The following is a 27419-nucleotide window of genomic DNA, read 5'->3' as shown; positions in this document are numbered from 1 at the left end:
TGTCGATTGCTGGCGTTCCTGTAAACCTCGCTCTGGAATGATGCAACGTACATTCTTTAAACGAAGTCTGGGCTTTCAGGTCGGAGTAGACGGCAACGGCAGTCCTTTGCGACACGTTGTTCTGAGCCCCTCGAATTTAACAAGAACCTCAAAACTACCAACATGCGCTGTGTCTAGCTGTGCCGTCTTCCCGTCACCCCTGTTTGTTACTGGGATGGTAAAGACTTGCTAGAGAGCTTGAAAGTAATACTGATCCGCTCAATGAGAGGGCTGATCGCGTTCGATGTTAAGAGCCTGGCTTTAAATCTATACTTTAATAGAGCTGAGCTGTTATACATCCAGCTGAAGCACTCTCTAACTCTTCATTCATTCAATTTTCGCTCATTGTTGTTTCTTTTCTACATTCACTTCAACTTGCCTAGGAATCTCCTAAATTCCTTTACTAGACAAAATTTACTTTTCGTTTCAAAATCTATCATAAACTCATTACTGCGCAATATGCTCTTCTCACTTATTCTTTCTGTCCTTGCTGCTCATACCGGCCTGGCGCTCGGCGATACATCCGTTACTGTCAACACCAACAAGAGACTCCAGGTCATTGATGGCTTTGGTGTCTCCGAGGCCTACGGCCATGCCAAGCAATTCCAAAATCTTGGCCCCGGACCACAGAAAGAGGGCCTGGATCTTCTCTTCAACACTACAACCGGCGCCGGCCTATCCATCATCCGGAACAAAATCGGCTGCGATGACTCCAACTCCATCACGAGCACCAACACCGACAACCCCGCGAAGCAGCCTGTTTTCCATTTTGACGGCGATGATGATGGCCAGGTATGGTTCAGCAAACAGGCCATGAGCTATGGTGTAGAGACTATCTACGCCAATGCCTGGTCTGCGCCTCTATACATGAAGTCAGCCAAGAGTATGGGTCGTCTCTGCGGTACACCTGGTGTGTCATGCGCATCTGGAGATTGGAGACATCGTTACGTTCAGATAATAGTCGAATACCTCTCATATTACAAGGAGGCTGGCATCCCTGTATCGCACGTTGGCTTCCTTAATGAGGGCGATGGCTCGGACTTTATGCTCTCATCTGCCGAGCAGGCTGCAGTTGTCATTCCTCTTCTGCACAGTGCTTTGAATTCCAAGGGACTTGGTGATATCAAGATGACGTGCTGTGACAACATCGGTTGGAAGTCGCAGATGGAGTACACCGCGAAGCTGGCTGAGCTTGGGGTGGAGAGCTATCTGTCTGTCATCACCTCGCACGAGTACTCCAGCAGCCCTGACCAGCCTATGAACACTACTTTGCCAACTTGGATGTCCGAGGGAGCTGCCAATGACCAGGCGTTTGCCACTGCTTGGTACGTCAACGGAGGTTCCAACGAAGGCTTCACGTGGGCAGTCAAGATCGCGCAAGGTATCGTCAATGCTGATCTTTCGGCCTATATCTACTGGGAGGGCGTTGAGACTAACAACCGAGGGTCTCTTTCTCATGTCATCGACACGGATGGCACCAAGTTTACCATATCCTCGATTCTCTGGGCTATTGCTCACTGGTCGCGCCACATTCGCCCTGGCGCACATAGGCTTTCAACTTCAGGTGTTGTTCAAGATACTATCGTTGGTGCGTTTGAAAACGTGGATGGGAGTGTCGTCTTGGTGCTTACCAACACGGGCACTACTGCTCAGACAGTCGACCTGGGCGTTACAGGAAGTACTTTCTCAACAGCTGAGGCTTTCACTTCGGATGCTGAGGCACAGATGGTAAATACCAAGGTGACTGTGTCCGACAATCGTGTCAAGGTTACAGTCCCGGTGCACGGTGTTGTCACTGTGAAGCTCACAACCGCAAAGAGCTCGAATCCGGTGTCAACTGCTATTTCTTTGCAATCTGTTCCCACTCCCGCTAGTGATGAGCACAGCTCGGTTCGCCAAAAGCCGACTTCAACAACACTCTCGATCGTCAGAGCTCCAACCCACGCTCAGGCTACCTCTGTAGTCGAGTCCGCCAAGGCGACAAAATACCCCGCGCCGGCCGTAACGCCCAAGAGTTCCAAGAAGAGCGCTGCGAAGAAGGATTCCCACCGATCGCACAGCACGCATGTTGCCGCTCATCGTCGATGTGGTCATGGTAGTCACCGTCGTGGTCATTGCACCAAGTAGTCTCTCTAGCAGGAAATGCTGTTGTTCTTACTAGAGGCATAGCTAGCTTTCACTATTTTAAAGCATCCAGGCTATTGATTAAGCAGTAGTATTCTTTTCAGCCCTTTATTTCACTTGTATTTATCTTCTGCGCACGGGATGTGCTTGGAAATATGTGTTTTTGCTGGCCTGCTCAAGACAAGTAGCTAGCTATTTACATCTGGATGTATAGCATGGCTTGATAACCCATGCATTGATCACAAGGCTAAAATAAAGTGATTCATGATTGAAGCGTTAGTGAAGTGACTTATCGATATCATGACTAACCTTGTTAATTCCTGTAAAGTCTTAGCTCTGTAGATACATCAGGGCCATCAACACCATGGCCACTATGAACTCTTACCTCCTTGCGGAGACCAGGAAGTCGATGATACATTAATTTGTGGCAACCATCTAGGATCCCTAATAAAAGCTTCCTCTGCTGTATGAAGAGCGAGGTTGAACGCGGCCCCAAAATGTTTAGACGGAAGCAAGGCTGAGGAGGTTGAGCAAAACTAGTATAGGGAAGGCGCTGGTTGGCTCTATGCATCACAGCGTTTATTGGCGCGGCTTTGTAATTGCGCAGAGTATTTTACGGAAGTCTTTAAGACTGGTACGGACTCATGGATCATAGGATCTACATTCTCGTATAATGAAAGAGAAGACAGGCTATTTGCTCGGCTATGGCAAAGATCCCCTGGAACAAAAATAAATAGGTTAGTGCGGGGATGGGAAATCTGGGGTTGTGTAGATCAAGTTATCCGATCCAATGACTCGGCTTAAGCTTAGCGCTTAGCGTCCTTCTAAGCATAACGTGAGAACCTTATATTCTTATTCAGAAAGGATCTTCAACAGAGAGGTCATGGCGAAAGTGGGACATTTCCGCAGGTCCAGCTATAAGAAGGCACATACTTTGCACTCCAAATTTCAATCCCAGTCCATCAGAGCAACTTATCTCGTCACATCTTCTTTCACAATGCTATCTATACTCAATCCATCCATCATTCTCGGCGCTCTGGCGGTGTTGCCGATCCTCACCTCTGGGTCGCCTACCCCTGCCATACGAGCTGGGGCTGAAGCTGCCAAGAGGGAGATTAGTTGCAATTCCAATTATGAAGGTTACGCCTTTCTCTACTTCAGCAACCGTGATGAAAACATTTATCTGGCTGCCAGCAACGGAAACGACGCCCTGTCCTTCACGGAGCTCAACAATGGGAAGCTCATCTTGAAATCTACAAAAGGGGACGGTGGAGTCCGCGATCCCTTCATCTTAAGGTCACATAAGGGGGACAAATTCTACATCCTGGCGACTGATCTTTGTATCGGCTGCGGTACGAGCTGGGGAGACGCTCAACGCTTTGGCAGCCGATATCTTGAGATCTGGGAGTCAAAAGACCTTATCACGTGGAGTGCCCAGCGTCATGTTGAGGTATCGCCAGATAATTACGGCAATACCTGGGCACCCGAGGCTTATTATGATGATGATCTTAAGACCTATGTTGTCTACTGGGCTTCTGGCATTTATGACAATGAAGCAAACCCCGATCATAATCCTACTGCATACCAGCGGATGGTCTATGCTACCACGGATGACTTTATAACGTTCAGCGAGCCAAAGGTCTGGCAAGACGAACCACCTAACGGCCGGATCGACTCCACTGTTATCAAGGAGGATGGAATCTACTATCGTTTCACAAAGGCTACTATCAACGGTTGTGCGGATATCGTGCAGGAAAGCAGTGCTTCGCTGACTGCAGGGTTAGATGACTGGCACATGATAGCTAGTTGCATTGGAAAGAACGCTGGAACCCAAGAGGTGGAGGGCCCTTCGATCTTCAAGACCAACTGCAAGGATGTCAATGGTGCTAGATATATCCTCCTGGCTGATGAATTTGGCGGTAATGGTTATGTTCCACTTGAGTCGACTGATCTCGCCGGTGGGAAGTGGACACTGCGTACAGGTTATAAATACCCCGAGTCTCCTCGTCATGGTACCATTATCTCCCTGACTTTGGAGGAGTTGGAAGGCATCCAGAAGGCTTTTGCCAACACGGCTTGAGCTGCGTAACGTCTAATGGCTGGATATTTAGTCATTGCCATGATGCATTATTTTACACCAGGGCTTGTGTCGAGGTTGGATTATGCAAAAGATGTGGGCACTAGCCTTTCCGAGGTTTATGTAGTAATGAGATGACGTCGTGCTCTCTGACAACCTGGGGTAACGCAGCATTGTATTCTTGATTCTGAGCAAATCTTTGGACTGTCCAGACTTTTGCTAGAGTGATACGGCCTGGAGTGCCTTGCAATAAGATAATTAAATCTTTCTTTATCCACTGCGATTACCTCGTCACATTGCCCGTAGATTTCCGTTAATGATTGATTGTCTTACATCAAGGCTTTTTGGGTAGGGATCTGATCCTGGCGCAGATCACGTCCTCATGAGGTCTAGTACCCTGGAGTTCAATACGCTTGACCAATGAACGTTCCAGGCTGAAGTGCACTAAAGCTCACTCACTTACACCATTTTGCGAACATGACGAACAAAGCATTGAGTCCTCTGTCAAAAGAGACATCTCGACATGTACCTCAGGAAAGCTGTAGAAAGAACCGCGTTTGCACTGTGTTACACTGCGTAATCGTAGTTGTATTCTCATTGGTCCCCGCTTTCACGCGTCTGACTTGTGAATCTGCCTCTGCCAAAATAAACAGTTGCAACCAAGAGCTCAACCAACTTGTGCAGCATCACGATCGATCAATCTCGAAACAATGAACCCATTCGCCCTGCACCGGGATGAGGAACCAGATCCTCCTCAATACAGCTCAACCGTTACGGCCGTCGAAAGGTCCGTCCGCCCACCGCCGTGCGAATGCGCCGACTGCCAGAATGGATTCTACGCCGTCGAGGAGCAATATAGCCCTGAACACTCCTACCACCGCAGGCTTTCTGATGCCGAAGCAGAACGCAGCGCCCGCTCCGTCGTGGGAGATATCCATCGCCGGCGAACTCAGCTTAGCGAACAGATTGACGTCTTTGGTGATGTCTTGCTGAGTCGGTGGAAGAAGCGAAGCCAAGCGAAGAGAGCGGCATTACTGAAAGAAGCAGCACCGGACTTGGAGGAACAACAATGGTTTCTTCCGCGATACACGTACATGCGCGAGAGATTTTACATACACGCCAGAATTCCCACTCGGAGACGTCAACTCCTGCTACCCTGGCTCAACGCACAAGTCCTCAAGACCAACCCTGCTGTACTTTTCGCTCTGCTTCACTATCGGACCGCCTACTCTCCCCAGTCCTGGGCGGCTTTTGACAGCAGGCAGCTCACTCTCGGCTGGGCAGCTGGGTTCTTTGACGTGGATTTCTCTGCCAAATGCGTCGTCATGTATGGAGATCGATATGGATTGCTGGTGGACTGGGAAGCAAAGGCTGCACACCGTGCTGATACTCTTGGGTATCCCAGAGCCATATTGGTTCTCGACGCGCAGGCCTACCTTCTCGAGGTCCTCTGCAATATCGTGGATAAGGTTCTTGAAGGAGTAGACCCTCAACAACCCCGACGGTCCGAGAAGTGGCACGACCTCGTCAGCCACGAAGCCTTTCGCGAGACAGGCGCAGTGGAGTTCTGGTCTCCCTACACCAACCAAGCTTTCTCACGTCCACCGATGTTCAACTGCGATTACCTACTCACACTCGCAAAGTCTCGCCTGAATGAGACGGGAGATCATCTATGGTACCTGCAGTGCGACGGCGCGTACATGAGAAGACATGTCAAAATGATGTTTGCAACCGACATTTTCAAGAAGGCGTCAGAACACCAGAGAGCTATGATGCTTACCCAGCGCGTTATTCTCGAGATCGAGAGTTACTGTTGGTGGCGATGGATTGAAATGGAGTGCAGGCATGTGGATGCGGTGCGCAAGAGATTCAGCGACAGTATCTATCCCGGCACGCCCTTGCCGCCCAGCTACGATAAAGCTCTGGGTGCTCTTGAGCTTCTCCTTGTCAACCAGGTCATATACAGGGCTAGTCTCCTGGAGGGGCTATTGCCGCATATTCCAGGCATGCAGAAACACTGGACAATCGATACTAGCCAACGTTCGTCCGACAGAATCGGCTTGCTGAAACGGACAACGCTTCCCAATACCCAGGAGTCACTTACAGACGACCCCCTCGACTGGTGTCTTGTTCAGCTACAGGGACAGCCCGACGACCAGAGGACTTTCGACCATGCCATGCTTTTCGCCATGATCCAGGATCATTTATCCAGCAATCCGTCCGAGGGGAAGAGGCTGGATGAAATAACCTACCAGATACTCTCTGACCTATCAACATGTCACGAAATGCTGATGGCTGTCCGTTCGCACAGGCCCCAGAACGCAGCGAGAACACTGCACCAAGTCTATGCCACAGAACATCGGGAGTCTTGGAAGCTGCGCCGAATGATCAAACCCGACGCAGTCGTGTTTCAGCGCATAGGGAGGGCGTTCATCAGGGATTTCTACAACATAAAACCACCAACAGGTCCCAGAAATGATAATTGGCTTTGGCAGGCTCGGGCTCTCCGGACAGCAGTAGAGAAATTCTGGGAATCGATTAGGGGATTCCTGAAAGAGGAGCTTACACACAGCGAGCCTGCATTTACTGAAGAAGAGGTTCATAGCATTCTTAGCGTCGTTTCAGCAAACCTGAGTGCAGAGTATTTCCAGGATGAGCAACGAGCCGAGGCTGAGATCCTCACCGCCATCCAGATGGCAGATGAGACTCAGCGAACCGTTGCTGGCACATTCAGCGTGGGATCTGAGCCGCGACTCGTGTCGACGAAGATAGCGCAGGGTCGAGAAAAGGTCAAGACACGAGCAGAGCATGGGTCCTCTGCCAGTGATGTCACGGAACCATCAGCCGAAGCTGCAGGGAAGGTCACCAAAGACGCCGTCATCCCACTGACGAGGCCATCATTGGGGGTCATTTACCTTATGTTTCCCAGCAAAGACGACGTTGCCAAGGATGTGTTGTGGGATCGATTCGTGCACGCCATGATTGAGGCGGGTTTCACAGCGAGGAATAACAGCGGCTCGGCGGTGGCATTTAAACAGGGGGACAGAGGCAGGATTGTCTTTCATAAGCCGCATCCTGTTGGCAAGATTGATCCGGTTCTTTTACGGATCATGGGGAAGAGAATGGCAAAGTGGTTTGGTTGGAGGCGGGAGCTTTTTGCTCTGCGCGACGGAACGACCTCAAGTGTACAGGGATAGTGTATATCATTAATCACAGAGCAGTGTCACATACAAGATAGCGATGTATAATTTGTTAAAGTTTTGTATTCTTTGGTCTACGCCTTCTACCTCATGCCATGGAATTGAGATTGCTTTCTCGAATTGAGCCGCATCAACCTAAAGCCCCCGGGCTTTTTCCATTGCTATCAACAGACCCTGTCCAGAGCCTACCGGATTTTTCAGCAAAATTCAAAACCGCGCAAATGTAATCTAACGTCGCAACCATGATAGAGCCTCATTAGAACAGCCTCTGAGCTACGTGGTATGCTCTCTATTCGCAATAGGTGCCGCAATGTCCGCAGTTGCGGCCAGGAATAACCCAAACATCATTCTCGGGCGTAGAACACTTCGGGCATCGAGTGCCGGGCATGGCGTTGTCAGTTGGAGGTCGAGAAGGCATTTTGAAGATACTTTGTCGGGTGATGGTAAGTTTGTAAGTGCGTGATGTAGTAGTGAAGGGTGTTTGGCGTATCTGAAAGGTGAGATGGAGATGGGGATGCTTGATGCGAGTTGAGCGAGGTTTATGTATTAGATCAGGTCCTTAGATTGACAAATGTTCACAATGAGTATGTCCGTGTCAGAGAGCAATGTTCGAGACAAATGTTCACTGCCTCGTTACTTATTCCCTTCTGAATCAGATATATTCAACGCTTGTTCAGTCATCAGTGCTTCAGAACATCACTATCAATGCAACTGCCGAGACAAACCTACCTGTGAATTAACGGCACATGGCCTCAGTCGCCGGTTAACCATGAAGCATGAACTCTTGATCAGCATGTTAATGTTGCTGTGCATTCTGTGACAGAATGATTCAGCCACAGCCGCTACTGTCGCCGTTGATCAAGACCCGCTGTTCTTCATCACAATCACCATCACTACCACTGCGATGCTCTTGGGCATATCAGTATGTCTTAGTCGAGGACCATGATGATAGATAGTAGCATTGGAGTGATCGCACTGATTAATTGCTTGGATCTCCTGATTGTTGGCGCGGCTGGACTAATCATGACGGAACAGATGGAGGAACATAAGTACAAGCCCGGATAATGCGAAACCATTTGCGGCCCGAGAATAGACCAGCAATGAGACATCTCGATTATAGTAAGCCACAGTCAAATAACCACGCAAGATAGTTTATTACTAATGATTATAATCAGACTATCCAGATCCCAAACGAACAAAAAGACCACAACAGACATCTTCATTATGAAGGGGAGTTCGATCTTCACAGGATAGAAGAGGATGCTATCTCTTTTGTATGTATCAAGTCTCTCGTGACACTTACTAGTGAGTCGCTTCGAGACTACAAGGGCATGATGATCTACCGTCATTTTCAGCCTCTTTCTGACGTTTGCAATGAATCCTGTGGCTTGGACATACCAGCTTCTCGACTCGGTAATTATGTCTTGCTCATTCAGAATATGAAAGTTTGGAGAGATAGTAAAATCTCAAACCGCAAGTGCTTGAGAGAGTGCTTGACGAGCAAGGGCAAACTATAGGCATACAAATACCCGTGCGGTGTTGCATGTGGCGCTGTGTCTGTGCAAGCGATGGTGAAAGGACCTGGTTTGACGACCTGCGAGAAGTGGCCTGTATGCTCACTTTGTTTCTCTCTCTGGTGTATAATATCTTTGTGCATCTGCTTTTGGAACTAAGAAAGTCTTGGAATATTCGGCCTGGGTGTACATCGCCAGGATGACATCGCAGATCTTCAACCCACTTGGAACCTCCGATGGATCGTAAGTGGAGCACATAGATGGGTCCATTCGCAAGCATGTAAAATCACCGATTCGTATGTTTCAAAGCGAGTTGCTATATTCGGCAAGTTAAAAGAATCATGAAGGGCCCAGCGTAATCGCTTGGTATAACTCCACAACGAACAAGATGAATATAGCTCACTGTATTTCTAACATAAATGTTTGCAGCCTCATCAGCCTTTGAATCTCATTGTAAGCGACATATGAGTCTATGAAGAACAAGCGGAATTCGGGGCAGGTTGCTTGAACTGAATCGTGATAACTTTCGTTAACAAAAGATCAGAGTAGGGTCAGATGTATAGTCTAGTCGAGTCGTTGATATATAATACGTAATATAACGTAAAAAGAATCGAGTTACTTCCGTAGCAACAGTCACGGGATGTGCCCCTGGTGGATGATATATAAGCTCTATTATATAAGCTCTATTATTTATCTATTTACCAAGTAAACTTCATCAAGTTGGGATTCAGAGCAATGGGAAGGAAAAAGTGACAGAAGATAATAGTTGCAAGGGGAAAGATGGCAACGAGCTCATTGATCCTCCATAAATAAGGGAAGGCATAGACGCCACAGATCATCAATGCTGTCACTGCCAGGCAAAAGATGAATACATACTTGAAGCCCGCGATAATAATACTGATCTCTTGGAAGAAATTCGTGTCTTCCACCTCTTTCGACGTAGCGCCCCAGCCAATGTCAATAGACAGCATGTGACAGAGAATCGCCTTACAGACATGCATCGATATGCCGCCCAGGAAAACAAACATGAGAGCCACCCATTTGAAGCATGTCCAGAGCTCCCTCAGCAAGCTGACCTGCTGAGAGCGGTATCGTATCAGAGCGAGCGTGATGTTGCCCGCTATAGAGAAGACAACGACAAGAGCCACCCAGACACGCCAGCTGCTCATGTAGTAGTGATCAAGCTCTCCGTTGAGCCATCCAATGAGGAAGTAGTTTAGCAGCGAACCAATCCATGAATAACCGATGGCGTAATATGTGCCGATGTAAGACATGATGGTGATCTTGGACCCCAGTGGCATATTGGACATGATGAAGCGTTTGAATAGCGGTGTGAAGATACCATATCTCCACCAGTCTTTTATGGGATAGAAGAGGAGCTCGCTACAGCCATACGCATACTTTTGCCACCGGGCCAACTCGTCGTACACAGTGAGTGAAACACCTTCTTTGAAGCCATCACCGCAATAAGTCGCCAGGCGAATATGATACCCCAGAGTTTGCAGCCGGAGTGAAACATCAAAGTCTTCCGACACGTGAGACTCGGACCAGAACTTCTCGTACGGTGTTGTTGCGTTTGGGTCCTTCTCGTTGCATATAATGCCATCGTCCTGGGAGCCGACCTCTTGCAGCGCAGACCAGCGAATGAAGGCATTATGACCGACGAACGGGGAGACATCACCGTTGGCAACTGCGTAGGCTATTGCTGTGTAGATGAGGTTGGTGAAGAAAGTGATGCCGCTTTCGAAGTAGCTTGTTGTGACGTTCATAACGCCAGATGTGAACTGCAGGATGGCTACTCTGGGTGAGGCTTCGAGCTCGCTGACGGCGTCGATTAGACAGTCTGTTGGGACGCGGGTGTCGGAGTCGACGAGGAGTAGGTAGTCGCCGACTCGGATGTCACCACCTACCCAAGCGCGGCCTAGCTCTTCAGACAGAACTTCATCCAAGCATCGCTGATACGCTGCACTCTCGTCTGCCTGTGTCCAGTGCTCATCGCGGACGATCTGCACCAGCTTGTCCTCTACTTTGAGACTAATGCCGAGTGCATAATTCATGTTCGATGCTTTCTTGAACTTGCCGCGGCGTATGAATTTACTTATCCCTTCGCCGTTGGCATTATGCGCTGGCCGGGCAACCCAGCCAATATTGTTCTCCTTGTAGAACATGCGTCGTTCATCGGCCTCTTCTGGGGACACCAGCTGCATCCCGTCGTCGTTGATGAAGATACTAGCTGTGCCACCGAAAGATTCATAATTCCTGATGGCGGCGGAGAGGGACCGTACCGTTGGCCGAATTACACCCTCAAGGCCTTCTTTGTACACTGGACATTGGATGGTGACGTGAGGCAATAGTACTTTCGTTCCATCAAGGCGCCTCGTTCGCTTTGCGGAGTAAAACTTGGAGTTGACTTTTAGTTGCGTGACAGGGCCAATCATCTGGAAGATGGTCACGACGATAGCTTGGCAGAAGAACTAGGACTATGTAAGCGGGGAGGCCTAGCATAATGTTCGTGTATTGCTCTTACCAAACTCAAGATAATCTGGGGAACAGCCGTTATCAGAAGAAACAAACGAGTCCAGCCTCCTTCACTCGCAATCTCCATTGCCATTGTGCTACAGCCAAGCGCTATCAGACAGAGACATATGGCAACAGTCAACGCGACGATGACGGCGTTGAGCAGCGGCGTTGGCCGCGGCGCATCGGAAGCGAATTCCAGATCCGCATCTGCCACCACAGTCTCTTGTGACGTTGCGTAGACATCGGTTGGCTGTACTTTGTCTGTGTTGGCGGTGTGTGTCGGTGCAACTGAATGCGCTGGAGTGTTGAGTAACGTCGTCAGCAGGTCTATACTGCCCCGAAGCATGACGTTCACCCTAGTCTTGAGGTGGTCCCTTAGAGCTAAAGCCCCCACACGCCGCCTGCGCTTTAGAACAGCCCATTCTTTTTCTGAAAATAATGAGCCCTCAATGGAATTCCGCGTCTCGAGGGTACAGTCTTGATCGCGTTCATTGCATGAGAGACTTCTGGTAGCGAACCAGGGATGACCAAGATGACGTTCCTTGTTACGCATAGCTCTCAGGACCTAGATTGATCAGTGACCTGGATAACCATGTCTTTGAAGGGGCGTGGGCTTACAAATCTTCTCTCTTCTAGGGGTACAAGATCGCACTTGGTTACGACTGCGACGGTCCGATTTCCTGTCACGTCAGCTGCTCGCGCAAGCCACGGGCCCTCCTGACTGCTCATATCATTCGTTGCGTCAACCACAGCTCTGAACTTTGTTAGTTTTACATTGGAGACACTGAGATGTGAGACTGACAGGATAATGGTGTTGGGCTGCTTGACAAGATCTAAGATGAGAGCTCTTGTGAGTTCTTGTGCGTCATCAACCGTCGGGCCTGTAGACGTAAGCTTCCATCCTAGCCAACAGGCACGACAATGCCACTCACTAGATGAGAGCCCAGGGGTATCGACGATTTCCATGCTGAAAAGGTCTGGGCCTGCAATCTCAATGACAAGGACATTGTCGGATACTTGTTGCTCTTCTTGTTCCTTTTCGTCAGAGAACGCCGTTGCAACTTGCATGTGATTCGTTGCCTGTATTGTTGTCCACTGCGATCAGCGGGATGTGTGAGTACAAGGGGAGTAAAAGGCCGTACGAACCTGGCGGACAATATGAGGAAGATTAACAGCTGCAAGGTCTCCCTCATAATTTACCTCGAAACTCTGCAAGTGTTCTGAAAGTTCCTTATTCTGCCCATCAACTTTCCCTGGTTTTATACGTGCCTTTAACGTTGTCCCTGCCCGGCTTGTGTTCGTAAAGTAGGCATGGATGGGGAATTTTGTTGACGAGAGTCTGGAGCCATGGAGAGATAAGCCAGAAAGAGCTTCAAACAAAGATGTCTTCCCAGAGCCTTTGTCTCCGATGATGGCTACCTGAGTATCCTGCTATTAGTATTCTTGCTTGCAGCATTAAAAGTCTGAGTGCTTACAACAGGGACAGGTGTCGACGTTCCGAGTGACAAGCCAGTGACATGGCCAAGTGGCCCATTAGCCGCGGCCCCTGATATGCTGACTGATCTTCCACTTGTTCCAGAATCTATCATGTCTATCATTTCTTTGCTTGGCGATCTCTCAAGCGTAAAAGGGTGCGTCAGTCTTTGTTATGTAGCAGCGACAACGGGAGATCGCCGGGCACCATGCTGCATGATAGATGTTTGTATCCTGCAGCGATACACATACCCCCCTTTGACCATTTCGCCGACGACGGGAGAACCTTTGTCAGTTCTCACATGCCAAAAGGAGCAATGCATCATGAGACTCGAAGGCTTGTGATTGGTCGAGTCGTAATACGCGAGTCGTGGACGCGGGCGTATTTGTGCCGTTGCTAATCAGCGCATTCCACGGCAGATACAAACATCCTGAAACCGGAAAACGTATTGTGGATCACTTGAGAATGGTGTGACATCATGATCTGACGAAGCTAGCTGTAATAGTGTCGTTTGTAGTTGCAGCTTCAGTTACATTCTTGCACACGGACCTAGAGCACAGAGGGTGCAGCAAAGATAATTGGTTAGCCATTGTGCGATATTATCTGGATTGTGAGCTAGACGTTTATTTGCCGTTTGAGATCTGTGGCTGAGAGCTTAAAGTCACTACGCAGAATCTGGCAAAAGAAGAACTGTATACAATGTAGAAGAAGGTGACATTTCAGAAATTTTAATCTCTAATTCTACAAAGTAATATACAAAGCCAGAAGCGGGCAGAGTATCCCAAGATAGGGTATAGAAGGACGATTCATCAGACCCAGCGAGTCACTGTCCTCCGTGACCAACACTGGAACAACATACGTAGAGGTAGACGGTTTGGCAGCCGTTACATTAGGCTTGACAACATTGTCGCCTGGTATAACTCCCGTCGCATCGCCCCCTAGGTACCAGCTTCCTATATCCGTTAACTGCCCATGTGAATTAAGCATTGATACATTATACCCAACATTAGATGCGAATGAGCGGAAAGAACCAAAGTAAGAATAGTGAGTGACGTTTCTAAGCAACCGCGTTAATCACTCTAACCAGAGGGGCTAAATGTTACTTACTTGTTTCCATCAAGAAATTTCACCGACGTCTGGAAGTAGTCCTGCGTCGCAGCCAAAGACGAAAAGTCCAGAGCAAACTCGGTAACCCAGATCTTCTTATTCGGAAAAACATCCAACACACCAGCAATATGACTCGCCATGCCGTCAAAGCTTCCGTACCAATGTATCGGAATAAAATCAAACGTGCAGTTGCCCTTACAAGCCTCGACGAACTCGGCAAGCCACGTAAACCCCGACGGAGCGCCCGTCACCGCAGGCGCACCAAGAGACACGCCCAGCTTTCTCAGCGGCTCGAGCTGCTTGACCCAGTACCTTGCTGCGTCTTTTGGCTTCATGTCGCTGCCGCCGTTGGCCATTGAGTTGTCAGGCTCGTTGAAGCCCATGACGTAAGTGATGTTTCGGCCGCCGATGATTTGCGCTGTGACTTTTTCTAGAAAGGTGGTGTCGTCGAAGCCATCGGGGGCTCCCCAGAGCATGGGCACGAACTGGAGAGCGGTGTTGTTCTCGTAGGCGGGGCTAGGATGCATTTTGTAGTTGTAGTACCATGTTAGATCTGAGTGCTTCTGCACCCAGACTTTGTCATCGCTGGGAAATTCGGAGTTTGGGATGTAGATGAGGCCTCGTTTTGAGGAAGGGTAGAAGTTTTTTGATATGGCGATGCATGAGGTTGCGAAGAGGGCCAAGGCCACGAGTGAGGATTGTACGAGCATCTTACTCAAATGGTTAACAGCGAGGTACGAGGTTTGGGAAACGAATGGAGCGAGACCTTGTTAGCAGGATGTGCAGAGGGTAAGGAGAGACTGTTACAGAAGGTTGCGTCACTTGGGTTGTCATGTTCCAACTGCCGCCAACTGTTTGTGGATGTACAGCATGATCCCACGTCTAAGTTCATTTTGTTGCTGCTTGCGGCATCTAGAAACGTGATGTTGACAGGGAATAGCATCTGTCTACTGACCATCATCCTCTCGGAAGCCTGACTCGCGTACTCAAAACAACTGCAAGCAAGGGTGAAAAGTCGGGCCGCTCAAATTCACCTCAGTGATAAAAAGGCGGGTCATCGTGTAATGTGATTGGTCGATGGCATGGTAGTGCGCTCATTAGCTATTGCATTACTTGATATGCATGCCATCTCGTACCTTGCATACTAGAAAATAAATTCGATACCGAGACTCAATACCGATCTTGGAAATGGGATGCTTCCTCATCATGTGATGCTAGGTACTGGAATGTGATGTCACCCCTGTCAGGGAAGTGATTCGGCTCCGTCGGCCGAAAAGCCCCATTGTCCGTTCTGAGCTGTTCACTTGACTCTTGGTGACATATTGTCAGTCTGTAGTTGAACTGTATTTCCTCTGTAAAGACGCGCTGACTACGGGGATCCTGGTGCACACGTTGAATTGCCAATGGGCATCTTATGTTCATTGTTTTGACCTGGAGAGGCCCGTGAATCGTTTCTCAAGCTCGTGCCTTATCCTTCTTATAAACCGATTGACTATATTCTCATAATTTAGTCAAGTTCCAAGCTTTCTCCGTTGTAACGTCTGTGGAATTTTCATCCTACTAATGTGCATGTTATGTCGGCTGCAACCATGAGTCAGACAGTGGGGGGCACTCTCGCGGGTACCGGCGACGTAGGTACGGAAGAGGCGTTATCAGGAACAAGTTGCCGTTGTGGATACCGCCAAGGCATAAGCGAGAAGCAGGGTTTTTAATTGGCGTTTTACCTCTTTAGGGCAAGCGTTCACCAAGCCAAGTTTTCGACATATGCATACCCCATAAACCGTATTTTAATACCACGTCGCTTAGCAGAGCCAAAGTGTCGTGACCAGATAATCAGGGGAGACCCGCAAACTAGCAGGTTAATGGCAATTTACGGATGCTCGTACGCATGGACTTTTGTACAGAAGCTAATTATGGGGGGTTTGTTGGTTTGGAATTTGCAAAAGTACCTTTCGGTCTGTCCACGGCGACTGAAGTCGTTTGACGATGAAGGAATGTCGGAAGTTTCATGGAGGGTGGGTTGCTTCGGTTTTTAGCCAGACGCGGTTCATTCTGACGTGTGAGCCTTGGATGTTATAAATTGCAATGCTATAGTGTAGAAGTTTGCTAGTTTTGATGGGTTCTCGCTGTGAAAGCTACATGTCCTTGATCTTTATATTCTTGGCGATAACCACACTCTCCATAATGCCAAGCACATCTTGTACATCTAGTGCACTATTTTGCTACTTCCATCTCGGGTATTACACCGGATATTACCAGTCTCTACTACAATGTCGCTTGGTTGTAACAGTACTCCAATTAGATCCTCTGGATCTTATCTCGCCTCTACAAGCCATGCAACCTCCACGGAAGACTTGGTCAGACCGAGTCTTGCAGCTCAAAGTTCAACACAGTCTTCACTCAAGAAGAGATTTCCCCCGCGTCCCTATTTCCATTCCCGCCGGGTCAAAAAGGGCACTGTCGAGAGACCATACCTTGCGGTAAAGGACCCTCGAGGCATATGGATTACAGTCATCCCTGCGCTGGGCATCGTGGTCGGACTGGCTGCCATAGCGCTTCTATCCTGGTCCGGCTATAGATCAGTTGATAAACATGAATACTGCAAGGTCTTCACGGATGACTTTTCCAATGGCTTCAACTCCACGATATGGAACAAACAGGTAGAGGTTGGAGGATACGGGTATGTTGAAACTCCGCCTCGCATTGGTGATGAGTGCTAAAGCATGGCCAATTCTAGAAACGGCGAGTTTGCGCTGACCACAGACACGGATGAAAACGTATTCGTCCGCGATAGTCAGCTTATCATCAAACCCACGCTGCAAACAGATAAATTCCTCTCCGAAACAACCAAGATAAACCTAACTGCTCACGGGACATGCTCCTCTACAACAACCCAAGACTGCGTTCAAGTCGCAAACCTCACCGCGGGAGAGATTGTCGCGCCCGTCAAGTCCGGCCGGATCACCACCAAGAACTTTGGTGTTATTCGATACGGTCGAGTGGAGATCGTCGCTAAGCTCGCCGCAGGAGATTGGCTGCTCTCGCAGCTCATGATGTTCCCAGCCAAGGAATACTACGGCGCATGGCCTGCTTCTGGTGAGATTGATATCGGGATGGTTCGGGGGAATAATTACACATATGACAATGGACGGGGGAACCAGCAGGTGTCGACTCAGCTACACTGGGGTCTTGATACCAGCACTGATCGATGGCAGAGCACTTCAGGGGCGAGAAATGCTCTACTCACAACATTCAATCGAGGCTTTCATACCTTTGGACTAGAGTGGTCAGACAAGTATCTCTTCACATGGCTCGACCACCGCATCGCACAGGTCACGTACGTCAAATTCAATCACCCATTCTACCAGCACGAAGGCTTCCACCAAGCCCTTGCCAACGGGTCGCAGATCTCAGATCCTTGGTCTGGGCCGGGCGCCAGCAATGCAACCCCCTTCGACCGGCCGTTCTACCTGATCATCGCGCTGGCTGTCGGGGGCACCTCGGGCTGGTTCCCGGACGATGTGTATGGTAAGCCCTGGGTGAATGATGCGATCTCCCCGAGGAGGGATTTCTGGAATGCGAAGGATCGGTGGTATCCGACGTGGGAGAAGAATAATGGCGGGGAGATGGTGATTAAGAGTGTTTCTATGTGGCAGCAGTGTGACCGCGCTGCTACTGATTTATCGCATTTCTCAACAAGTTAGATATTAGAGCATTTGATAAGATGATTTTCGTAATCGCAGTTACTACTGCTCAATCTATCACTGTGCGTGTAAAAGGTCTGGCCAGCCCTTTTGTAGTTATAGTTACATTACACTTGATGCCGCATTCTCGCGCAAGGTGTCGCGGTTCAAGGACATGTGGGCGGGCTCTGTGTAATCTGAACCGAGGCCCATGAAAATCCAGGACCAAACTGGTCAGCAAGCCATTTTCATGCTTATACACAATTGCGATTGCTTTATTTCAGATCACTCATCGATGGATTTGTTGACCTCGGCAGTCGCTTCTTCTTTTCTTCTTCGCGTTTCTCAAACCTGGGTTTGAATAGCAGCTACCTCCACTATTGAGCCTGAGGTTGATCTCGCATATTGGAATTGGCATCTCATTGTCCTCTATTGACATAGCGCATCATCGTCTTATCCATATCTGTTTTGTTCCTCTTGGGCGAAATACTGAACGTTCAACCCAAAACACTAGCTAAGCTTGGCTGTGGACCATCATCTACCAAGAGCTTGGTGCGACTAATACCCCATTATGCGCACGTGCCTTCCAAAATATACGCTCATCCGGAGTACTGATTGTGTACTTGATCCTCAGTGCCCAACAACAAGTCAGGCTTATTAATTAATTCTATTATTTAAAGATTATCACTTCTAACACCCGCTAAAATTTCCAGCGGATATCAGGTAGACACCATGTTATTCCGGCCCAGTACTCTCGGTCCTGGGTATTCTTTTAGCAATGTAATCTCAGCTCCAGCTTCAACGTCGCTAAAGTGCAAGTCGCCTTATCTCACTGCTGATAAGATAAGAGGTCAGTCGAGACCCTATTGTGGCTGGCTGACATTCCAACTACCATATCGATAGTTGTCTTTGGCGTATGCAAGGGGGAGGTTCGTTAGCGTAAACCAGCTAATGAGATGCCGATATTCGCTTCCACTCTCAGCCACTCCAATACTTGCCACTGTGATAAGCAAAAAAGGGAATCTATCACCAATTGCCATACCCAAATTGGTGAAAGCGCGGGGTTTGGCGCTGTTGTCCCGTCGTTCCGTGCCGAGTTGAAGATCATTATGGAATTGAGTGGCACCAATAGCTCCTTTTGGCGTTGAAACCAGTCGATGCGAATGCAAACAGTCATCTTCCCGTTGGTCAAATGAACCGAGTGGCTTTGATGTTCTGTCGCTAGTTAATTTAATGAGCTGATATGGTAAGTGCATTTGCCTCAGCCAGTATTAAAGCATGACTGTTAACCCTTTGCTACTCTTTCAATCACTCGCTGGGCAATACCCAAGTCTCAGCCAAAAAATGAAGTCGACGCATCTCATTGCAGGCATTCTCGCTGCGCTTACTTGAGCAGCACCGACCGTCGACGAGAAATACCCATACAATGGTCCCAAAGTCCCCATCGGCGATTGGCTCGACCCCACGATTAATGGCAATGGTAAAGGATTTCATCGTCTAGTTGAAGCCCCGGCCGTGCAACCTGCCTCTGAAAATGCTGACAACAACGTCAATGTCATTTCACTATCATATATACCTGCCAAGTCTGGAGGAGACAGTGTTGGTATCAACATTCACTACCAGACGCCCTTTGGTCTCGGTGTCGCACCCTCAGTTTACTGGGGAACCAGTCCTTCGTCTTTGAACAATGTGGCTACCGGCTTGACCGCAACATACGACCGCACTCCTCCATGTTCTCTCGTTGCCGTTACCCAATGCAGTCAATTCTTTCACAACGTACAGATAGAACAGCTTCAACCCGGTACAACCTATTTCTATCAAATCCCTGCTGCGAATGGTACAACCCAGTCTACTGTTTTGAGCTTTACAACTGCCCAAGCTACAGGCAACCCGTCTCAATTCAGTATCGCTATCAACAATGATATGGGGTATACGAATGCCGGTGGAACTTACAAATACATGAACCAAGCCATGAATGATGAGGACGGGCTCGCGTTTGTCTGGCACGGCGGGGATCTCAGCTATGCGGATGACTGGTACTCTGGCATCATACAGTGCAACGCATCAGTTTGGCCAGTCTGCTACAACGGCAGCTTCAGTTCCCTTCCCAACAACGATACCAATCCCGATTATTTCGACACGCCTCTCCCAGCAGATGAGATTCCAAATCAAGGCAGCCCTCGTGGCGGCGATGTAGGTGTCCTCTACGAATCCAACTGGGATCTTTGGCAGCAGTGGATGAATACCATCACTATGAAGATCCCTTACATTGTTCTCCCCGGCAATCATGAGGCCACGTGTGCCGACCATGATAACACGCCATATGTCCTGTCGTCATATCTCAACGAGAACAAAACAAACACCACCATGTCTGGCGATAATCCCAACGCCACGCTTACATATTATTCATGTCCACCTTCACAGCGCAATTTCACAGCTTTCCAGAACCGGTTCTCCATGGCAGGCGACAAGTCTGGTGGCGTCGGGAATTTCTGGCATTCATTCGATTATGGCCTTGTTCATTTTGTATCTATTGATACAGAAACGGATTACGCTCACAGCCCGGACAAGACATTCCGGGAGGATATCGAGAAGGCAAAGGAGGAGGAAGACTGCAAAGGCAAGGATAAAGATAAGGCCAAGTGCAAGCCTGAGAAGGACGAACCGGATACCTATGAGTGTAAGACAATCAACCTGGGTGATGACTATGAGACAGATGACTTGGAGGAAGAGGCATATCTTCTCTCTGGAAAAGCTCATCCTTTGCGCAACGAGACGCATATCACAGATGCTGGTCCTTTTGGATACATTGACGGTTCCATCAAGGACAACAAGGCTTATGAGCAATATCAGTGGTTAAAAAACGATCTTACCAATGTTGATCGGTGTAAAACACCCTGGGTTATCGTCATGGGCCATCGTCCTATGTATAGCTCCCACGGCGGCAACTATCATTTGCACCTTCGCGAGGCCTTTGAGAAGTTGCTCTTGAAGCACAAGGTTGATCTGTATATTGCTGGGTAAGTTGTCATCTCGAATTTGTCAAACACGCTGACTAACTGCTCCTAGCCATGTTCACTGGTATGAGCGCCTCAAGCCCATAAGAAACTGCGCCGTCGACACTGCCGCGGTTAAAAGTCCTAACACCTACGAGGTGAACCCTGGATATTCGATGGTTCATCTTATTAACGGCGCTGCTGGAAACATTGAAAGCCACTCTACCATCAATATGTCTCAGCCTATACCCGACATAACTGCTCACCGTAACTTGACCAGTTTTGGCTTTTCCAAGTTGACGGTTTATAACGCAACAACCCTGTCTTGGCAGTTTATTCAAGGCCACGATGGTCTGGTCGGCGATGAACTCACTGTCTTGAAAGATCCATCCTTGACTTGCGAGGGCTACAATTCTTACAGCTCATCTGGCTCGTCTGATTCCTCTTGCTCCTCTGAATGCTCTGGATCTGGCTTGCTGGCCTGGCTCTACTGCAACCTCTATTGTTCCAGCTTCTGGGAACCACTCAAGCTGTAAACTTGGTACTTGTAGCTACACATAGTCACCAATTCATACGTGAGGGTCATAGTTGCAAAGGTATTAACCTCGTCAAGATACCTTCCAAGTATGATTTTTGTTTCATGATTGAGTGCAGTGAATGAATGCCTTGACCGATTGGTCATGCCATGGAAAATATTAGATATCCATCCTACAAACCTTGCTAAATAGTAACCACTCCGGAACAACGTCCCTTCGTCTTTAATAAGGAGCTTAATGCATTCTCGGGATAAAACTACCTGCCCATAATAATATAATAGCCTTCAAAACTACCAGAGCTTATCAAACGAAGGTACCGGATAAAATATACAGCAATCCCAACTATGTCTTGCGCTTTACAGCTTACTCTTCAGCCCTGCACTAGCAGCAAGTAGAGCACGCTGCTTCTCACCTCCATGTTCAACCTTGACAGGAGCATCAAAAACAGTAGCATCAGGCTTTTCCTTTCGGTCCTTGGTATCAACATACTCCCTCTCCCCCTCTCCGACATAAAGCTGTCTCGGCCTCCAGATCTTGACGCCCGACTTGTTCAGCATCATCTGTCTCCAGTGCGCCAACCATCCAACACATCGTGGAACAGCAAACAAAACAGGATAGAAATCAAGCGGGAATCCCATGGCCTGGTAGATCAGTCCAGAGTAAAAGTCCACGTTGGGGTACAAGTTCCTGCTGCGCATGAACTCACTCTTGCGGGCGTAGTCGGCTAGCGTCAGGGCTGTGTCGAGGAGCTTGTTTCTGCCGGTGACTTCGAAGACTTCTTCGGCGAGCTTGCGGATGGCTGTTGAGCGGGGATCAACGTTCTTGTAGACGCGATGGCCGAAGCCTACGAGGACTCGCTCCCTTCTCTCAACCGCTTGCATGAATGCAGGGACGTTCTCGGGGGACCCAATCTCAATAAGCATTCTGATCGCTGACTCGGATGCTCCGCCGTGAGATGGACCGTAGAGTGCCGCGCATCCAGCAGCAACAACGCTATAAGGATCGACCAGAGAACTTCCAACTTGCAAGACTGTGGCCGTAGAGCAGTTGACTTCGTGGTCGGCGTGGAGAATGAAGAGCTTGTCCAAGGCCTTTGCAAGAACAGGATGAGGTTGGTATTCTGGCTCAGATAGGTTATCCAACAGATACAGGAAATTTCCAGTGTACGACAAGCCTTGTGCAGGGCGGTTGAAGGGTCGGCCCTGTCGCATTCGGTACGACGCAGCCGCCAAAGTAGGTGCCTTTCCGAGAATTCGAAGAATCTGCTTGTCTAGCATCTTGAGGGAATCCATGTTGCCAGAAGCAGCGTTGGTGTAGAGCTTCTGCCCTGCAAGCGAGGGATTAGCTTCCGGAGCAAAGGCTCCCAGTGTAGCGAACGCCGCGCTCAACATGGACATCGGATGAGAGTCGTAGCGGAACGACTTGAACATATTCTCGATATCGCTGTGGATATACGTGTGATGCATCACCTCTCCCTGCCATTCATCATACTGCGCCTGAGTTGGAAGGTCTCCGTAGATGAGAAGATACGCCGACTCGAGAAAATTGCTCTTCTCGACCAACTGCTCAATTGGATATCCGCGGTATCGAAGGACGCCGTCCAGGCCGTTGATGTATGTGATTTTGCTCTGCACAACAGCGGTGTTCATGTACGCGGGATCGTAGACCCTAAGACCCTGCGTGGTCTCATCCTCTGGACGATCATTGCCAGGCTCGGCTTTGATCTTCTTGAATTCAGTCGCTGGGATGGAATTGTGAGTGATGGGGATCTCGTAGGTCTGGTTTGTTCTGTTATCCACGACCGTGAGCGTCTCGCGACGACCTTTATCCTGTGCCGAAACCATGATTTAAATAATACAAGATGAGGGAAAAGATATGGAGTGATTATGTCAAGTTGATGGAGATAAGCAATGAGTCTCGATGATTTAAAATGGATTTCAGATGCAAACGCGTCGATGACACGTCACGTGGAGACCAACCTCGGCACGATAAGATAAGTGGAACTTGTAAAGACCTCGGCCTTCTGAGGTTTGGCGGCATTTAGAGCGGGAGGTGGGACGACATCAGCACTAACACCAATAGTAGTGTTTTGTGACATTTCAAGATACCGGCCAAGTCCCTCCGTTCTCTGCGCCCGGGGATTGCTAGCTACCCTACAAGTCTGACATGAGATATTGATCAAAACAGAATAAGTTATTTCAACTCTTTATCATCAAGTACTTTATCTATCTAATTGCAAGACCTACTAATGACCTTTTTTATTGCCGCCTTTTAATTCCAATGTTGACTTTGATAAGCTTACGTGTTGTTCCCTCCGTAGATTCAATCTCAGAATCCATCATGCAAAAATTATATCTTTTTATCAAAGTTGCCGCAATAATCTTCATCTCAACTTCTGCTAGGTTACGTCCAACGCATGCTGCCGGGCCATGGCCAAATGGGATAAAAGAAGTTTTCTGGCGGTCCGACAGCTTCTCCCATCTCTCAGGCCGAAAATTATTGGCATCCTGGCCCCAGATGTCTCTAGACCGGTGAATGGCATAGATTGGAACGCTTAAAACTGTGCCAGGAGGAAAGTAAAAAGAGTCCAAATGAACTCCCTTGGACCCGGGAAGCACCTCTCGAGGAAGGCCTATCCCGAGGACACTGTGAAGACACATTGTCTCGTTGAGCACAGCGTCTAGATATGGAAGAGCCCGGACATTCGTAAAAGGAGGAACTGTTCCAGGAATATCGATAGAGTCCACCTCAGCTTGCAGCTTTTGCAGTGAAGAGGGTGAGGTGGCGAGGTAGTACATCATGGCAGAGAGCGTGTTGCTGACGGTCTCAATGGCTGCCATAAACAAGGTCAAGGACTCAGACGCAATCTCTTCGAATTTGAGCAATTCCCCTTGATCATCACGCGCTCGAAGTAGAAGTGAGAGCCAATCATCATGATTGTCTTGTCCTGCAGCCATGCGCTCCTTGACATGAGCGGAAGTTACGCCCAGCAGGTTCTGCAGCCCATCCATTCCTCTGTGGAAGAAGGGATCAGGCAGGTGATGTGCATGCGGCTTCAGCCAGGGCAAGACGCCAAGAGTAGCGACGGCGGCACTCCTTTGCGCAAGACTGTTCATCATGGACACGTAGGACCTGGGCTTGTTGTCAATCTTGACCAGATCAGAGCCATTCTCAAGCATTCCAAATGGCTCGCTGAAGAGAAGATCACCGGTGATGTCAAACGACAAGTATCTAGTTGCAAGGTTAGTATATGTCAGCTAAGCAGTCTCGAAAGCACTTACGTGAACCATCGTCTGCATTCAAGTTGTGTGAACCCATCAAACTGCGGCCCTTTGTCGATTATCTCGTCCCACTTACGGACCAGAAGCTCCACTTTGTCGGCGATGGGCCCTTCGGCCGCACGAGACGACTTGGGGGCGAAGCTATGGGCGATATACCTTCTCTTTCGAGCATGTTCGGCGCGCTTCCTCGCCGTGAAGATGCTTCGAGTGAGAGAAATGGAAGAATCGTACCAGGATCTTGTTGAAGTGAGCATAGTGGAACATGAGCAAGACATGCACGTGCAACTTACGACTTTTCCAACCCATTCCCATGGCCATATACTAGATTGATGGCCCTTTCGTCAACGATACTAACGTGGTTCGGCTGGATCCTGACGACGGGCCCAAGCCGCTCGTGAAGATCGTATACAGTGTATGAACGCTTAGACTGGCGGCAGATATACAGGAGCCACAGGTCTGAGAAGCGGGCCAGCAGCGGACCAGGGATTCCTCGCAGGTGTCTGTAGGTGTAGAAGTAGGGAAGAATATAGAATAGCAGTACACATAAAAGTACCGCTAAGGGCGCCCAGGGCGAAAGCAACAGAGAATCAAGAGACATTGTTCCGGAGGTTGACAATGTAGATGCCAATGTGAGTGAGGAAGAATACAAGCGAGCATGATATATCCAAGCCCGTATTAGTTATAAGAAACTTCTCGAATGTAATGTGATTATCCGTGCCGAGGGCCGCCAATGCACATCAATATGCTATAGAATGTATACTCCGCTAAAGTAAGGTCGCAGCGGCATCATAATGACTCGGACAGGGTCGAGAACTATCACCCTGGGTTGATACTAGCCATCGGATTAACACTTGCATCCAAAAGCCCATCGGCATCTGGAAAATGTCTCCGGGGCCGTGAACCCATACTCCGTACCTCTTATTGCTGGGACGTAATATTGTGTATTGTCAGGCAAGGCGCGGATGTCGCAGCGGATGTAAGGACCGGAATACAAGTTATCCCTGACTGCGTTCGGAAGTTCCATTGCATCTATGTATGCTTGATATCGTATGATTCCTTTAATCTCTATCTGCCGTAGTCCGTTACTGCCGGTCTGTTTATGCATAATGTACACGAGGTCATTATGAATTCGAGTCCACCTGCATGAGTCCATTACAAATCACTCCAATTATGTATCAAGTTTGCTTTTTCTCTGCTCCACGAGTCAATTGATATACGTGGCATTGTTTGTCTTATGCCGGAGTCTGATGGCGTCGGCAATTCCCACTCACCTGACCGAGTTTCATGTGCTGAGGATATGTAACATTCCGGTCATAACATCGGCGAAGATATGCCATTGGCATGGGAGAAAATGAAGTTGATCCCTGAGTGCAGAATGTAGCCACATATTCTTAATATTAAAGTAACAGTATGTAATCTATATAAGCTATTTTTCCAGAATGTACAGAAAAGTTCAAGACTGTGTTGTAACATCTTTGCGAAGACCTTACCAACCCGTTCTATATCTCTAACAACTAAAACAACGTTCGCCATGCCTTCTGCCGTTGACAGTATCCCAATTGCCTCCATTGAGACAATCAACTACTCCGCTCTCGAAAGACGAGATGCGAAAGAGATTGAAAAGCTCATGGCTGCAAGCCGTACAGCCGGATTCTTCTACCTAGACTTTGACCATAGTGGTGCAGCTGGCCTGCCCAGGAAGAAGAAGGAAGTTCTCAAGGCGATGAAAGAATATTTTGGTCAGCCCGATGACATCAAGCAACTTGATAGCAAGGGCGTTCCTACGCGCGGGTAAGTAGACCGCAGTTATGAGTGATTCGGCGCTGATTAGACTTTTAGATATGTCAAAAAGGGCACCTTCACTGCCGTCGATCCCAGTCGCCCCGATGAATCTTTTGAGCATCTTGCTGTAAGGCATATTATCGGTTCAGCTGATTCATGACTGACTTGAAGACAGATTGGGACGCACGACTTGGGAACTAATCTAGCTTCCACGCTTCCTGCTCTGTTCAAGAAGGCTGGAACTCTCATCCCCGACTACGTAGCTCTTTGCGAGCGTGTAGTCGACGTTTTGCTGGACTGCTACTCTCGGGCTCTAGGCGTCCCTGGCCAGTTCCTCGAGTATCACGACCACGAAAAATCATCTGATACCATCCTTGCCATGTTGAGCTATCCGGGAAAGCTCACCCATCAAAAACATACCGATCTGGGGTCCTTGACTATTCTCTTTAGCGATGAGTGGGGACTTCAGGTTGTTGAGCCCAGCAACGGCAATTGGGAGTGGGTCGAGCCGCGGGAGAACGACGCCGTCATCAATGTTGGCGACGCTCTTCGTTTCCTCTCGGGCAAGACCTTGTATTCCTGTGTTCACAGGGTCGTTAGGGATGGCCGTGCGAGTGATGAGGGGCATAGATATTCCATCGCCTACCTTCTTCGTCCCGGGGACGACGTGACCTTTGTCGACGCCGATGGGTCCAGGGTTACCGCCCAGTCTCTGGCCAGTATCAAGTATAGAGCTTATTCTGCGGACCATGCTGAGCAGGAGAAGAACACGGTCCTGACTGGTGGAATGGAACAGGTACTTGGTGTCCATGCCTAGATCGGCCAATCAATTGATGATGCCTCTTCTCTCTATTCTCCTCTCCTCATACATAGCCAACCTAAATTAAGATGAGTTGACTCTGGCACTAATGCTTTCCATGACTAACGGGCGGCAACGGCCCGAGCCTCCACTCTTTGTGGGTACTCCCTGGTCTTCTCCTCCTTTGCGGTGAATCGTAATGCCAGTGAACTCAAATTAAACTTTGTTACTTCCGACTCGCAAGGACGCCGAAGCCCGAGCCTCAAGCATCGTGATCATTAAGAAAG

General features: G+C 48.8%; 10 protein-coding genes across 16 annotated transcripts; 6 read left to right on the top strand and 4 right to left on the bottom strand.

The window, feature by feature from the left end:
* Positions 1–498: 498 nt before the first annotated feature.
* On the top strand, positions 499–2166 carry FOXG_14741 (uncharacterized protein; the record flags this gene model as incomplete). Its single annotated transcript, XM_018394802.1, has 1 exon — positions 499–2166. The coding sequence occupies one exon, from the start codon at positions 499–501 to the stop codon at positions 2164–2166; it is 1668 nt and encodes a 555-aa protein (XP_018254368.1).
* Positions 2167–3123: 957 nt separating this feature from the next.
* FOXG_14740 (uncharacterized protein) lies at positions 3124–4522 on the top strand. The gene has a single exon (XM_018394801.1). It carries the CDS (start codon positions 3161–3163, stop codon positions 4241–4243), a length of 1083 nt encoding a protein of 360 aa, XP_018254367.1. The 5' UTR covers positions 3124–3160; the 3' UTR covers positions 4244–4522.
* Positions 4523–4890: 368 nt separating this feature from the next.
* Positions 4891–7525, top strand: FOXG_14739 (uncharacterized protein). Its single transcript, XM_018394800.1, has one exon. It carries the CDS (start codon positions 4951–4953, stop codon positions 7435–7437), a length of 2487 nt encoding a protein of 828 aa, XP_018254366.1. The 5' UTR covers positions 4891–4950; the 3' UTR covers positions 7438–7525.
* Positions 7526–9606: 2081 nt separating this feature from the next.
* On the bottom strand, positions 9607–13150 carry FOXG_21620 (uncharacterized protein). Of its 5 annotated transcripts, XM_018401964.1 has the most exons (7): positions 12950–13140; positions 12621–12893; positions 12407–12554; positions 12277–12355; positions 12093–12228; positions 11482–12039; positions 9607–11428 (listed from the first exon to the last, which is right to left on the bottom strand). In XM_018401964.1, the coding sequence occupies exons 1-7, from the start codon at positions 13070–13072 to the stop codon at positions 9653–9655; spliced, it is 3093 nt and encodes a 1030-aa protein (XP_018254363.1). In that variant the 5' UTR covers positions 13073–13140; the 3' UTR covers positions 9607–9652. The 5 variants fall into 5 exon arrangements, with proteins under 5 accessions (XP_018254363.1, XP_018254362.1, XP_018254365.1 ...); XM_018401963.1 differs by having other exon boundaries at positions 12277–12554; positions 12950–13150; XM_018401966.1 differs by lacking the exon at positions 12950–13140 and having other exon boundaries at positions 12621–12921.
* A 477-nt stretch (positions 13151–13627) lies between these two features.
* Positions 13628–15047, bottom strand: FOXG_14736 (uncharacterized protein). Of its 3 annotated transcripts, XM_018394797.1 has the most exons (3): positions 14822–15047; positions 14056–14765; positions 13628–14005 (listed from the first exon to the last, which is right to left on the bottom strand). In XM_018394797.1, exons 1-3 carry the CDS (start codon positions 15014–15016, stop codon positions 13690–13692), a joined length of 1221 nt encoding a protein of 406 aa, XP_018254358.1. In that variant the 5' UTR covers positions 15017–15047; the 3' UTR covers positions 13628–13689. The 3 variants fall into 3 exon arrangements, with proteins under 3 accessions (XP_018254358.1, XP_018254359.1, XP_018254360.1); XM_018394798.1 differs by having other exon boundaries at positions 14056–15047; XM_018394799.1 differs by having other exon boundaries at positions 13628–14765.
* Positions 15048–16119: 1072 nt separating this feature from the next.
* On the top strand, positions 16120–17920 carry FOXG_14735 (uncharacterized protein). The gene is made up of 2 exons (XM_018394796.1): positions 16120–16735; positions 16793–17920. Exons 1-2 carry the CDS (start codon positions 16326–16328, stop codon positions 17757–17759), a joined length of 1377 nt encoding a protein of 458 aa, XP_018254357.1. The 5' UTR covers positions 16120–16325; the 3' UTR covers positions 17760–17920.
* A 1107-nt stretch (positions 17921–19027) lies between these two features.
* FOXG_14734 (acid phosphatase) lies at positions 19028–21314 on the top strand. Its single transcript, XM_018394795.1, has 2 exons — positions 19028–20758; positions 20808–21314. Exons 1-2 carry the CDS (start codon positions 19662–19664, stop codon positions 21268–21270), a joined length of 1560 nt encoding a protein of 519 aa, XP_018254356.1. The 5' UTR covers positions 19028–19661; the 3' UTR covers positions 21271–21314.
* A 40-nt stretch (positions 21315–21354) lies between these two features.
* FOXG_14733 (citrate synthase) lies at positions 21355–23191 on the bottom strand. Its single transcript, XM_018394794.1, has one exon. It carries the CDS (start codon positions 23112–23114, stop codon positions 21627–21629), a length of 1488 nt encoding a protein of 495 aa, XP_018254355.1. The 5' UTR covers positions 23115–23191; the 3' UTR covers positions 21355–21626.
* A 337-nt stretch (positions 23192–23528) lies between these two features.
* On the bottom strand, positions 23529–25149 carry FOXG_14732 (uncharacterized protein; the record flags this gene model as incomplete). Its single annotated transcript, XM_018394793.1, has 3 exons — positions 23529–24501; positions 24552–24788; positions 24842–25149. The coding sequence occupies 3 exons, from the start codon at positions 25147–25149 to the stop codon at positions 23529–23531; spliced, it is 1518 nt and encodes a 505-aa protein (XP_018254354.1).
* A 933-nt stretch (positions 25150–26082) lies between these two features.
* On the top strand, positions 26083–27150 carry FOXG_14731 (uncharacterized protein; the record flags this gene model as incomplete). Its single annotated transcript, XM_018394792.1, has 3 exons — positions 26083–26342; positions 26391–26460; positions 26509–27150. The coding sequence occupies 3 exons, from the start codon at positions 26083–26085 to the stop codon at positions 27148–27150; spliced, it is 972 nt and encodes a 323-aa protein (XP_018254353.1).
* Positions 27151–27419: the final 269 nt, after the last annotated feature.

Source organism: Fusarium oxysporum, chromosome 12 (assembly GCF_000149955.1).
Source record: "Fusarium oxysporum f. sp. lycopersici 4287 chromosome 12, whole genome shotgun sequence".
In the NCBI taxonomy this organism is placed as follows: Eukaryota; Fungi; Ascomycota; class Sordariomycetes; order Hypocreales; family Nectriaceae; genus Fusarium; species Fusarium oxysporum.
The sequence above is the reverse complement of the archived record's forward strand: the minus strand, read 5'-3'. Positions and strand labels throughout refer to the sequence as shown.

Excerpts from the sequence above, each read along its gene's own strand:
- FOXG_14740 (XM_018394801.1), top strand. The coding sequence starts at position 3,161 with ATGCTATCTATACTCAATCCATCCATCATTCTCGGCGCTCTGGCGGTG.
- FOXG_14739 (XM_018394800.1), top strand. The coding sequence starts at position 4,951 with ATGAACCCATTCGCCCTGCACCGGGATGAGGAACCAGATCCTCCTCAA.
- FOXG_21620 (XM_018401962.1), bottom strand. The coding sequence starts at position 13,072 with ATGATAGACATGATAGATTCTGGAACAAGTGGAAGATCAGTCAGCATA. Across the intron at positions 12,894-12,949 it reads CGTCGACACCTGTCCCTGTT|GTAGCCATCATCGGAGACAA; the intron begins GTAAGCACTCAG and ends CAGGATACTCAG. Across the intron at positions 12,040-12,092 it reads CCCTAGAAGAGAGAAGATTT|GTCCTGAGAGCTATGCGTAA; the intron begins GTAAGCCCACGC and ends TGATCAATCTAG.
- FOXG_14736 (XM_018394797.1), bottom strand. The coding sequence starts at position 15,016 with ATGATGGTCAGTAGACAGATGCTATTCCCTGTCAACATCACGTTTCTA. Across the intron at positions 14,766-14,821 it reads CTGCACATCCTGCTAACAAG|ATGCTCGTACAATCCTCACT; the intron begins GTCTCGCTCCAT and ends CATTTGAGTAAG. Across the intron at positions 14,006-14,055 it reads AAATTTCTTGATGGAAACAA|AAACGTCACTCACTATTCTT; the intron begins GTAAGTAACATT and ends GCGGTTGCTTAG.
- FOXG_14735 (XM_018394796.1), top strand. The coding sequence starts at position 16,326 with ATGTCGCTTGGTTGTAACAGTACTCCAATTAGATCCTCTGGATCTTAT. Across the intron at positions 16,736-16,792 it reads GTAGAGGTTGGAGGATACGG|AAACGGCGAGTTTGCGCTGA; the intron begins GTATGTTGAAAC and ends GGCCAATTCTAG.
- FOXG_14734 (XM_018394795.1), top strand. The coding sequence starts at position 19,662 with ATGGGGTATACGAATGCCGGTGGAACTTACAAATACATGAACCAAGCC. Across the intron at positions 20,759-20,807 it reads GTTGATCTGTATATTGCTGG|CCATGTTCACTGGTATGAGC; the intron begins GTAAGTTGTCAT and ends AACTGCTCCTAG.
- FOXG_14733 (XM_018394794.1), bottom strand. The coding sequence starts at position 23,114 with ATGGTTTCGGCACAGGATAAAGGTCGTCGCGAGACGCTCACGGTCGTG.